Raw genomic sequence first — 12385 nt, forward strand, 5'->3', positions numbered from 1 at the left:
TCTTACCTCCATGCTTCCAAGATACTTCCAGTACTTATGCCTGGAATCTTCCATGGTTTTATCCAAAGCATGAATTCTTAATGCTTTCAACCTTTTTGGCAGCTGTCTTTGTACTTGAGACAGACCATATAGTTAGACATTGACTCTGAAAAGTAAGTGTTTCCTGACCCTAGAGCAGTTCATATAGTATGTTTAGGAGCCATGGGTTGCAAAATCCTTATCTGGTGATTCTGGTCATGGATCAGTTTGCCCTAAGGCAACTCATGTAGAATCACCTTAGATCGGTGCATCTGGGACTACAGGAGACAACTTGAGCCAAAAATACTTCAAAGGAAAGCCCATGTTTTCTTAAAAAATGTTGAAGCAATCTTTTTACTGCTAACTTGTCTATTCACCATGATCCTTGATTTATCTTGTCACTGAAATGAGAACTTTTGATCTTTACTCATAAACTGCCCTCGATTTCCATATTCTCCATTACTATTGACAATGTATTCCCCTCAATGGCATCACATGTAGAAGAATACCTCCTAAAACTTGACCTGATCGCCCTAATTGTGCTCTTTCTTTCTCTACAGTAGCTATTTTTCTCTTTGTAACCATCCTGTGACATTTTCAAGCAACCCCTTTTATTTCATCTTGATTACTGTAGCTATGCATTTTCTGGTTTCCATGACATTTCATTGCCAAGAAATACATTGAAAGAGAAAATTTGCTAAGACTACCAGCAGCTCTAGCACTCATATGAAATGAGAAATCCTCTAGCAAGATTCAAGTGATAGGGCAGAGCAAAGACTGCAGATTCATATTTATGTAATCTAAAAGGGCGCTAAAATTCCCAGACGACAGCAGCAGACTTTCTCTTAACTCAAATAGGTATTTAATTATTTATGCAAAGTAGAGCTGGTCCAACAGCTGAGTGTGTGTGTGCTACTCAGCCTTTTAATAATGCATTAGAGATAATGAACTCCCTGTGATTGTACAAGACTATGAATCCTCCACATTGGAGCATGGTGCTGTAGTCCTTAATGGTGGCAGTAAGTCTTATCTTTGACTTTAGATGAAAAATGTATGCAAGTCCCGGATTTACTCCTTACCAAAAGATAAGTTAGGAATTTTCTTTGAACTTGAAAAGCCTTCTACAACCAGCACTATTAGAACCTCCTCATATTCAAAACTCTTCACACCAATGCTTTCTATTTTTCTCACATGAACCTACCAAAGCCAATTACAGTCAAATGAAAGATAAAATGCATATTGCCATATCAGTGCACACTCAAACTACATTCAGCATTATCAGACTCATCTTTGTTCTTTCTATGTCACTTGCTAGTGACACTCATAGCACACCATCTTCCAATGTCATTCTAAGGCACCTGGCATGAGGTACCTTCTGATGCCATGCCCCAGAGGTTGTATGGGGCTTTGAGCAACCTAGTCTAGTGGGAGGTGGCCCTGCCATGGCGAGGGAGGTTGAAACTAGATGATCTTCTTTAAGGTCCTTTCCAATCCAACCCAAACCATTCTATGATTCTGTGATCTCTGGCTTCTGGGCACAACTGCAATGTACATAATACACAATCATTCATCATTAGTTGATTATTAATAGCTGACCATCAAGAGATTAACTAGACGTTTTTTGTCAGTGGTTGACCCACACACCTTTTTTTAATCAGCCAATGTCCAGCACTTCTTTGGCTAGTTTTGTTAAATGAAATCACACCTCATGTTACTGGTGATAGCTGACAGACTTTTTTTCAGGAAAAGCCCAGTATTAAATTAAAGTTGTGAATTTTAGTTTTTTATTTTGGTGCCATCAATAACCCTCTTATCTTAACAAAGAGAAAACTCTTAAAACACCTAATAAATATGTTTTAAGAGATAACAAGATTTTTAAAGTCTTGACTTTTATTAGGTGTAAGTATATCCTCCAGTAAACTCAGACTTGGAGTAAAGAACCAAGTTTAAACCCTTCATAGAATAAAATAGTGTTTTCACTAAGTGAATAAGCACTCCTGTGATCTACAGAGTAACTTCCTAAATGTAGTGTGCTTACATCAAATATTAAACATATTTTTGAACTCAGTAATACAAACAATATGGTCTCATGATAGTGTTGAGTTGATACCTGAAATGGTAGGCCAGGTTAAACAAGATCATGAAGTGCTTGTTTCAATTACAGACTCATTACATAATTATGTAACAGCCACCACCCACAAGAAAACAAAACAAAACAAAAAACATATCAGTATGCTTTATGACATGCAGTAAAACTAGTTTTATGAATAACTTTCCCCACAAAGTAGGGAATGGTCTACAACCTACCTTCACATGCATTAGAAAACAACTGCATCATTAGTACACAATAATTGCACTTCTCAAATCTCAGTCATCATTTTGTGTATGCACAACTTCATTATTTTGCTTTTTACATGCTCTGACCTCAATCCATGCAGTCTGTACATAAGTAAAACATTCTCTTTCTTGAGGAGAGCTCTATTTATGTTGACAATCCAATTCATAATGGCAACTAAAACCCAGCATCATTTAAATTGGCAAGGATGTCTGAAACAGGATTTACAAATTTCAAGTTGTTTGGAAGGATTGGAACAAAAACTAGTTTTTAATCCTGAATTTTAACTTTCCAAAAAGATCCTTCTATCTTTTACAGCTAAACCAAAATTTGAGTTGCAAACACCTCTGTAGTTTCAGATATTAGAGACATAGCTCCTGCAATTTTTAATGTTTATGGCTGCATCTGTATTTATGAAAAGTTTTACTGTTTTTAATTTCAGATTAAAGTCAGCACATGTAGTATTGCCCCACGTTTTTGCCCCATGTGTTTTGAAAACTACCACTATGCTGTGCTGACAGGAAATCCAGATTTTGTGAATTTTAGATAACGTCTACATTATAGAATTTTCTGTTTATTGTGTCTTCTTGTGGGCATATTTCCATTCTTCCAAATGTGTTGATTATCTGCGCACAACTAGATGGTTGATACATTTTTTATAATCTTGGATGACTATAGAGAAAAAAATAATTCTGTATGCCAACTGAGAATAAACAAAAACAAATTTAAAGTTCAGATCTCATTTTTGCAAGCTTTTAATTATGTCTTCCATTGTAGGAAGTATGCTTCCTTACAGCTTCCTTATTCACATTTAGTATTTCATTGTATCTACACAAATGAACTAAAGCCATACAAATAGCATAATTGACCTTGGAATGAACACAGATTAAAACAGTTAAATGAATTAACATGGAAGGTCATCTTACCGTGAAGATGACCGCTCTCACAGAAGATGAAACAGAATGTAATAAGGTGACCGATGAAGAACCACATGGTTATCTTCTATTCTGAGATTATCTTAAAAGGAATTCTGCCGTGCAACACCAGTATTCAGAGAACTAAAACCACCTGATGAGAGAGAAATAAAAAGGAGTAAATAATTCTGAAACAAAGTTTTACCTCATATCACATTCAGCTTGCCATAATATCTGTCTAAACAGAATACTAAAGGATAGATTCTTCTGGATAATAAACACACTAAATGCACTATCAAATTTTCTGGATTAAAATAATGATCTCTTCTATTCAGACAGCATGCTCTTGAAGGATACTCAGGTTTCCTGGTGATAGTAAGTAATATAGCAATTGTCAGTACTGAACATCCTTTATTAAATCAATCTTCCTAAATCAGAAGTATGCCTTGCATGGGATCTAGATCTTTTCTGTGACAACATTTTACAGTGTTAGATATGTTGAAGTATTCTGTAGTTTGCAACAACATAAGGAACACGCAGATTCTGTCCTCCCCAATCTCAGTAAATACTACACTATAATTAATGATTTCAAAGTCTGCAAGAAAAAAAAATACAGTGAAACCAAAGTATATGAATCTTTTTAAGGATTCATTTAAGTTGTCTAGTATATCATTCCTTTAAAACTTTTAGCATACAATTTATGATCCTATGGAAAGGCAGTATTCGTTTTTATGCATTTCCTTTTCATTGCTGAATATAATGATTATTGCAATGTCATATTTAAAGCTTTATTTTCTCCCAATGAGAGAAATTCTTCCTGTATGTATACTAAATTGAAACTAAAGGAACATGCAGCTTCTTTTGAATATTTTGAGATTTTAGATACCATTTTCCTAAATACTTAACACTTTTTACTTCTCTCAAGCAATGTTTGGCTAGCTTTTCCTTCTGCATGGTGGTTGTTATCTATTTCTTTAGGGCAATGTGTTAGCTTTTTTGAAGTGTGTAATTTTCCTTTTTCTTTAATGGATTTCTTGCCATGCATAAATAAAAACACATATATAACCCTTTTATATCCATCATATCTTGTTCATACTCCTCCTGTCTTCTCTTGATTGGTTCTATTGTATCACTGTTTAAGTTAGGGCCTTCACACAAAGAAAGGCTTCCATCCCTGACAGAATATTGTCATATGTTGGGTATGTGGAAATATTACCTGCTCTGCTCAGTTTATAAATTTTGTTACTATTTCATTACATGAATATGCTAATGTGTAGTTAAATACCCTTCAGTACAGTGTATCCTAGCACATGTTTACATGTTAACATGCCTTTGTCACTTTTTGTGGCATGCAGTCTTGATGCTACTGATTTCCAGTTGCCCATTACAGGTATTGATGACTCTTCTACCTTTTACCTGGACTCTTGTTCTCTTGTAAAGTTGAAATATTTTTAACAAGCATGTCTAAACTGTACTAATAGTTGTGAAAATCATGGCTGTTACATGAAAACATTATTCAGCAAAACAAGACCTGTACAGTGATCCCAAAAGGTAGGATTGATTTAGAAATATTCCCTGGAAAAAGACTCTCACATTGGCAACAAATACGTATGCATCCTGTAGGCAGATCCAAGTGGCAGAATTCAACCAATGTTACTCTCTTGCTTCTGAACTTTCTTTAGACTCCAGTATTATCCTTTTCTCTGCTAAACAAAGGATATTCACAGCTATTTTAGGCATCCATCTTAAAATGGGAGAGGTATGAACTGCCGTGTCTGTATGACTCCTCAGAGGTAGGTTACATCAACAAACAATTTTGTATACGTGTCCAGTATCTAGATCCTGACTATGAAGGTTCTCATGGTATGACACTGCCTCTCCTGGAACACATATTTCAATGACATGAATTAAATTGCACAGTCCCTCTGAAATAATGCACATAATTAAACAGCAACGAAACAGTAACTCTGTTGGGAACAGTAATAATTACACAGTAACTCAGGGTAATAATAGCTGTGTTCAAATGTATTAACAGATGAAACTGCTAAGAGTAAACCTGTGTGCTCTCTCTGACATTACAGGCACTGCTGCAGACAGAAGATGCCTCCTCCCTCTCTTTTGCAGAATTCAAGTTCTTTCTGGAAAGCTACTCTTATCTCTAGCTCTCTGAAAATGCTCAGAAGATGTAGTCTGAGCACTGCTTCAAATTTCAGTAAATAAAAATTGTGTCAGTGAATGCTATAAATACCTCATTTTATTCAGATACAAAAATATCCCCCCTGCCAGGATTAAAATCCTTTCCTTGCTCTCACTTATTTCAGCTGGGTGAGTTCTGCATATACAGCACATCTCTGCTGATTTATCTCAGCTTGTGGATGAGAAGTCAGACTGCTTCACACTGCTCTGGTGAATTCCAGCAGAACTGCCTGCTATTAGATGAGACAGCACACGGGTTATCCTCTGTATGCCTGAAGCAGCGTGACTGTACGTGATGCTACTACCCAGCTGCCCAAGTGTGAACCCAGGAGAATTTGAGGGAGCAGCACTCCCAGTGGAAGTAGCACTGTGAGCTGCAATGCTCATGTGGTGTCATCCATTGCCTTTTTTCCTTTATAGCTCTCATCTTTTCTTTCCTTGCAGAAAGAGAAGGCCATTGTTGGCTAAGTAAAAATCATTCCCTAACAAAAGAAGTCATTAGTATGACTCACTTTTCTGCCCTGTAAAAGGAGAGAATGATTGCTTGCCTGGTTCTACACCATTTAACCTGCACAGTATACGATCCTCTTTTTCTAACAACAAAGCATCATAATTTTAGCAAATGAGTAAGAGATTTTAAAAATAATAAATAAAATGAGCAAGCACTTAACTGCAAATGTGTACACTTTAATTACTATCTAATGCTCATTAGCACATTTTTATCCCTTCTTCAGTTCAGTTTCCGAAAACATGACTACAGGGCCTTTGCCTTGTTAGATTCAAGAAAACTCCTGGAGAGCTGTCTGGAATGTGGGCCTCCCAGAGGAAGTGGGGAAAAACTGGGACATTGGCTGCTGAATAGAAAGCACATTCAATTTTGAGCACGGGGACCTTCCAGAACTGCTCTGGAGACTTGCAGTGTCTCATGATGCTTCATTATGATCTGGGTGCTCCCAGGACAAAAGGAAAGACCTGCCTCTTTATACTACCAAATCACAATGATTCTTTAATCTCTCTCTCTCTCTCAAAAACAAACAAACAAACAAAACAAAAACAAACAAACAAAAAACAACAACAACAACAACAAAACTTTTAGGAAAATGTCTGCATTTTCTTCCTTATTCTGCGTAGCTTTCTTCAGGTCTTCACTGCTTACTCTTGCCTTCATTAAGAAGCAAAATCACTTGCTTTACAGCTATGAAATAGATGGTTTGACATCATTTCCCTACTTAATGTAAAAAATGACATAATCGCTTTGCAAGAATATAAAGCATAATATGATCTAATCACAAAAGCAAAGGCAAAAGAGCAGGTAAACCAGTCAGATGAATAAAGATCAAGAGATCTAAGGCAGTGCCACTAAACTACAGAAACTACTAGATATGAAATTAAGATAGAGTGGGGATATACAGAGGGATAGAGGTCTACTGTGAAAATGCAAGCAAGAGTGGGGATGCTAAAGGGATGAAGAGTAAGCAAAGAAACCAAAGTCAGTATCACAGAGGGAAGGAACATTAAGCCGGACACGTAACTGAAGTGTGGGAGGATAGAAGTAATAAACTAAGCCAAAGGGGCAGTCAGAAAGAAAGATATAGAGGAAAAGCAATGGAGAAGGAAATGAAGGGAGATGAAGATACATGAGGATAAGGAGTTTGTACTACCCACAGCAAGAGACCAAAAGACTGAAGGAAAAGATATGATACAGATGGGGGAGATTATTTAATCTGTTGTGTATCAACTAGACTACCACAAAGTGAAAAGGGAGGAGCTGGGAAAAACAGAGAATCAGCTCACAGCTGTATACTAGAAAATTAACAATAGATACCTCAAGACTGGAAGAGTGTGGAAGAAGAAATGTCATCAAATTGTGTGTGTTAGTAAATCTCAGCTTTTACCATAATGAGATCTTCCTTTCCTTAGGCTTTCAGCATGGGAGCTGCATCAGCCCCTGGCATCTTCTCAGGGCTTCCCCTTAGGAATTCCTAGTACAGAACTGATGGAGAGGGGGCAAAGGAAAGTGTTTCGGAGCTCTGGCTTGGTACACACAGCTAAGAGAGGTAAATCAAGATTCTTGTTGCAGTTCTCATTTCCTGCTATGTCATTATAATTACACACATTCAAGTTTTAGAATTGGTAGAAATTCCATCCAGATTAGACTATAAATAAATACAAAAATCTAGAGGAAATCTTGGGTTCTCCACCCTTTTTCAAAACATGGATATACATAATTGCAATAATTTACTAGTAAATTAACACAGTGGAAACTTATAATCAAAGCTTTTTAGGAGCAACACAATACTTCAACCTAATCAGTGTTTTGTATTTTTTTATTATTATTATTTCAGGCTCTTTTACTGATTTTAGTAAGCATTTAACTGGTTGTTATCCTGATTTTCTTAGAAGAGGTTGCATTTTTTTTTTTGCTATGATTAGTAGCTCCTCAAAAATTTTATTACTTATGTAGTATTTAGAATTACCATCAAACTTTTGAAGTTAAATAAAATAATGATGCACGTCATATATTATTTATTGTATCACCCATGGTCATCTACTATTTTGGTCTTTGCAATTTAATTTCATAATCAGTCAAGCTTTTGAATTTTAGGTTAGACTGTGATATTAGGAGGTGAATTACATCTTATTCAAAAGTCTGTCTTCTCAAACACTATCCCCAAACCCTTGATCTAATTCTGAAACCAATACTTTAGCCACTATTGTTTCCTGCTCTTCTCTATTACCAGAAAAGTCATGACAGCCAAGCTCCTTCCCACTACACAGATTTATCTCATTACAGTGCTCTGGGATTACTGTAAGTAAACTTCCAAGTCAGCCCTGCTCTTATAGCACTGTTGTGTCTACAAAAGATTTTAGATGACAGCTGTCTATCTCTTAGAGTCAATAAGTGGCCTTAATTCCCTTCAGAAAGGCTTGTATAAAAATGCTTTACTTCCTTTTGATCACCTTTGATTCCTATAATTATACTCTACATTTTTGCCAGATTTGTTCAAATGTAAATGCAATTTCAAATTTCTGCCTTTCAAAACTCATGGTTCTGCCTTCAGTAGTTGACCATTGGTCCAAACAGTGAGTCACCAACAGAAGTGTGCTTCTAGTATTTTCTATACCACTCTTTAAAAAGAGTATAGCTGCTTTCTTTACTTCACATGAACAAAAGCCAGCTAAGAAACCCTTCAACTTGATGGCCCATAAATAAGATGATCTTCTATATTTTACATATTGTTACGTAAATAAATAAATAAATGCTTCTGTTCATTAATATACTTAGGCTAAATTAATAAGCACAAATAACCAAGCATAAAGAAGATAATAAATTCCTTCTCTAGACGTGTTAGAGCTGTGCCTTTTGCACTTGAAAGTCATAGCACCTTATCAAGGCATCAAGAAAACAAAAAGTCTATAACAAGAAACAAAAATATGTTATTGCAGAAGACTGATGTAAGGTACAGAAGATACCACATACTTGAATTGCAACCTCATTTTTACAAGCTGTTTTTCATTGTAATTTTCTAATGCACTGTTTTTTAACATAGGAAAACATGCTGGTAGTTAATCACACTGTGGATTTAACCCTCCTGCTTCTTTTGTATTTACACATCTAAGAATCAGACTTCAAGACTCAGTAATTTCTTCAGTTGGTTGCTCAGTAGGTACTCTTGCTTTTTGATTAAGCAATTAAGGAGCCTTATGGGACTTTGCTTGCCTGCTACCTCATCCCTTCCATTTTCTTTTTTTTTTTTTTTCACTCTTTGTTTGGACTTTCTGTTAGTTGGTCCTCTCAAACAGCTCATGCAACTAATAAGATGTCTTATTTGCATTCACAATTCATTATAAATAAGGATTCTTTTCCCTACAAGGGTTTTACAGTGGTCATACGCCTATCTCATGTTGCAGTTAATCAATGACTCTGTAAAGAAGAGTCATTTAGTACTGACTGCTATTACAAACATATTTTTTAGAAAGGTTAGGCATATCCTAATTTGTAGCAAGATCAACAACTCAGCTTTGCTATTAATTATTAATACAGCTTAGTTACTTTTCATGAGTCATTGAGCTGCAAAAAGGTTTTGTTTTGAGATACCTTCAGATAACAGTGTTGCTCAGCTGTACTGAAGCTCTGTCCTTAATCAACATGTCAGTAGCAAAGGGCCAGGCAGCCAGTTCTCCAAGTCCCTGTTCACAAGTTTTGCTCTATTAGCAACTGGCTGTTCTTTCTTCTAAGGTAATAAATAAGAAAAAGATCACTTACTGCTGTTGTTCTTCACAGACATTGCTCATGCTTTTCTGAAAGTATGCTGCAAGGGCTATGCTGCTTATAGATTGCCTGGTAGAAATTTTCAGCTAACAAAAATCAATAAACCCCTGCCAAACACAGAGTATCATGGAGAACAGCACACTGCTCTGTTCCTATACTAACTCCCATTTGTGTCTTAAAGCCCAATTAATTTACCCTTGCATCCAAGACAATTGAACACACCCACTGCTCTAAAAATAGCATGAAAAAAAGTCACCATGAATACAAATAAATATCAATTACTAAAAGTATGCACTCTTTCATATGATAAAGAGAGTATTTTGGTTACTTCATCTGACAACTTTCAAGGGGCAAAATATACTTCTCCAATAAAATTAACACAATAATTGTTGTTATCCTTGCAGTTTCAATTTTAAGTTTAAAAAATAAAAGAATGGGTATGCTGATTGCTTTGAGTACTCAGAAGATCATCTTGAAATTAAATTTCAAATACATTAGATCCATATCTAAGAAAAAATTCATCTGATGTTTCAGAAAATGAAATGACATTATGAAAACCTTCATAGCTCTCTTGGCATTTTCTATCTGATTTTCACATTTTCTCAAGTTTAGTAATACCTTGTAATTCATAACTAAATGAAGATATGGGAATGAATCATGTATTCAATAAGTTCATGGCAGATGTATTTATATTTATAAAAATTTAACAGTTTATCCACGTAATTGGTAACTCAGGACACCCTATAACATATTTCCTATTCTACAGCCAAAGACAAGCTCAGTGGGAGATTTCATCTTCAAACTGCATGTTTCCTAGCAACTCTCTTTAAAACAGAGTAGCTTTTTTTTTTTTTTTTAAATTTACATCAATCACTTGCAACTGTTGAGAATGCTTAAAAACATCTCTTTCATCCTGTGAATAAACAATTCGAATCAGACTAGCAGCTGCAAACAGGAGAAAAAAGGAAAATCAATTCAATGTTTACGAGAACTTGCTACTGCATTTTGGAATAATGTGTTATTTGTGCATTTTGGCTTAAGATTACACGTTTCATAATAGCTATTGGTGAGATCCATTGTCATTTTTTACATATTTGAGCTGCCATACACAATTTTGAATGTTTTCTAAGTTTTAAAACTGCTTTTCAAGAATGCTTACTCATGAGGTAGACTCTGAATATTTCAGAAGATAAATGACTATTATCATACTTTTCATTACCTACAACAGAAGCATTGTTTCCATAGTTTTCAGATAAATACAGTTTTTGGGAAAACCTAGTTTTTCATCTGCTAATTATCAGTTGATAATTTTCACGTATATATTCTCCATCAACCACAACATAGCCCCAGAGGCACACAGAATAGATAGAACTCTCTCTCAATGCTTCATCAGCTGGGAACATGCATTGACATGTACCACACAGCAAGCTCACTACCCTGGGTTTCAGGAGAGCAGGCTTTGGCCTCTTCAGGATTCTGCTTGATAGAGTACCTTTGGAAGGAATAGCTGTCCAAGAAAACTGGTGAATATTCAAGGATCACCTCCACCAAACTCAGAAGAAATGCACCCCAACAAAGTGAAGTCAGGCAAAAATGACAGGAGGCATGCATGGATGAATGAGGAGCTCCTGGCCAAACTCAAACACAAAAAGGGGGACTACGGAGAGTGGAAGCAAGGACAGGTAACCTGGGAGAAATACAGAGAAATTGTCCAAGCAGCCAGGGATCAGGTTAGATCACTTAACATCCTAATAGAATTAAATCTGGCCAGAGACTTCAAGGGCATCAAGAAAAACATCTATAGGTATGTTGGCGATTAAAGGAAGACTAGGAAATTGTGGACCCTATCTGGAAGGAGATGGGAGACCTGGTTACCTGGGATATACATGTAGCAAAGGCTGAGGTACTCAACAACCTTTTTGCCCAGTCTTCACTGTCAAGAGTGCATCCTGCACTCAGGTCGCAAAAAGCAAAGGCAGGAGACTGGGAGAATGAAGAACCACCCTAGGTTTGAGACCTTCTAAGGAACCTGAAGGTGAACAAGTTCATGAGACCTATTGAGATGCATTCAGGGGTCCTGAGAGAACAGGCAGATGAAATTGCTAAGCCACTGTCCATCATATTTGAGAAATCATGGCAGCCCAGTGAAGTTCCCACTGACTGGAAGAAGGAAAACACAAGCCCCATGTTTAAAAAAGGGAAAAAAGGAAGACCCAGGGAGCTAGAGGCTAGTCAGTCTCACCTCTGTGCCTTGCAAGATCAGGGAGCAAATCCTCCTGGAAACTACGCTAAGGCACATAGAAAATAAAGAGGTGATTGATGACAGCCAACATGGCTTCAGTAAGGGAAGATCATGCCTGACAAATTTGGTAGGCTTCTATGATGGTGTTATAACATTGGTGGACAAGGAAAGAACAGCTGATGTCATCTACCTGGACTTGTGCAAATCATTTGACACTGTCCTGCATGGCATCCTTGTCTCTAAATTGAAGAGACATGGATTTGACAGTGAGTAAGAAATTGGCTGGATGGTTGCACTCAAAAAGTTGCGGTCAATGGCTCAGTGTCCAAGTGGAGACCAATAATGAGTGGTATTCCTCGGGGGTGTGTATAGGGACCAGCGCTGTTTAACATCTTTGTTGACAACAT

General features: G+C 36.5%; 1 protein-coding gene across 1 annotated transcript in view; it reads right to left on the reverse strand.

Moving 5' to 3' along the window:
* Nucleotides 1–12385, reverse strand: part of CNTN1 (contactin 1) — a 249365-nt gene that overhangs the window by 90131 nt on the left and 146849 nt on the right. Inside the window, exon 3 of the mRNA XM_068669412.1 lies at nt 3280–3421. Within this exon, the coding sequence (XP_068525513.1) occupies nt 3280–3346 (67 nt within the window). The 5' untranslated portion in view covers nt 3347–3421. The remainder of the gene's footprint in view (nt 1–3279; nt 3422–12385) is intronic.

Source organism: Anas acuta, chromosome 1 (assembly GCF_963932015.1).
Source record: "Anas acuta chromosome 1, bAnaAcu1.1, whole genome shotgun sequence".
Classification (NCBI taxonomy): Eukaryota; Metazoa; Chordata; class Aves; order Anseriformes; family Anatidae; genus Anas; species Anas acuta.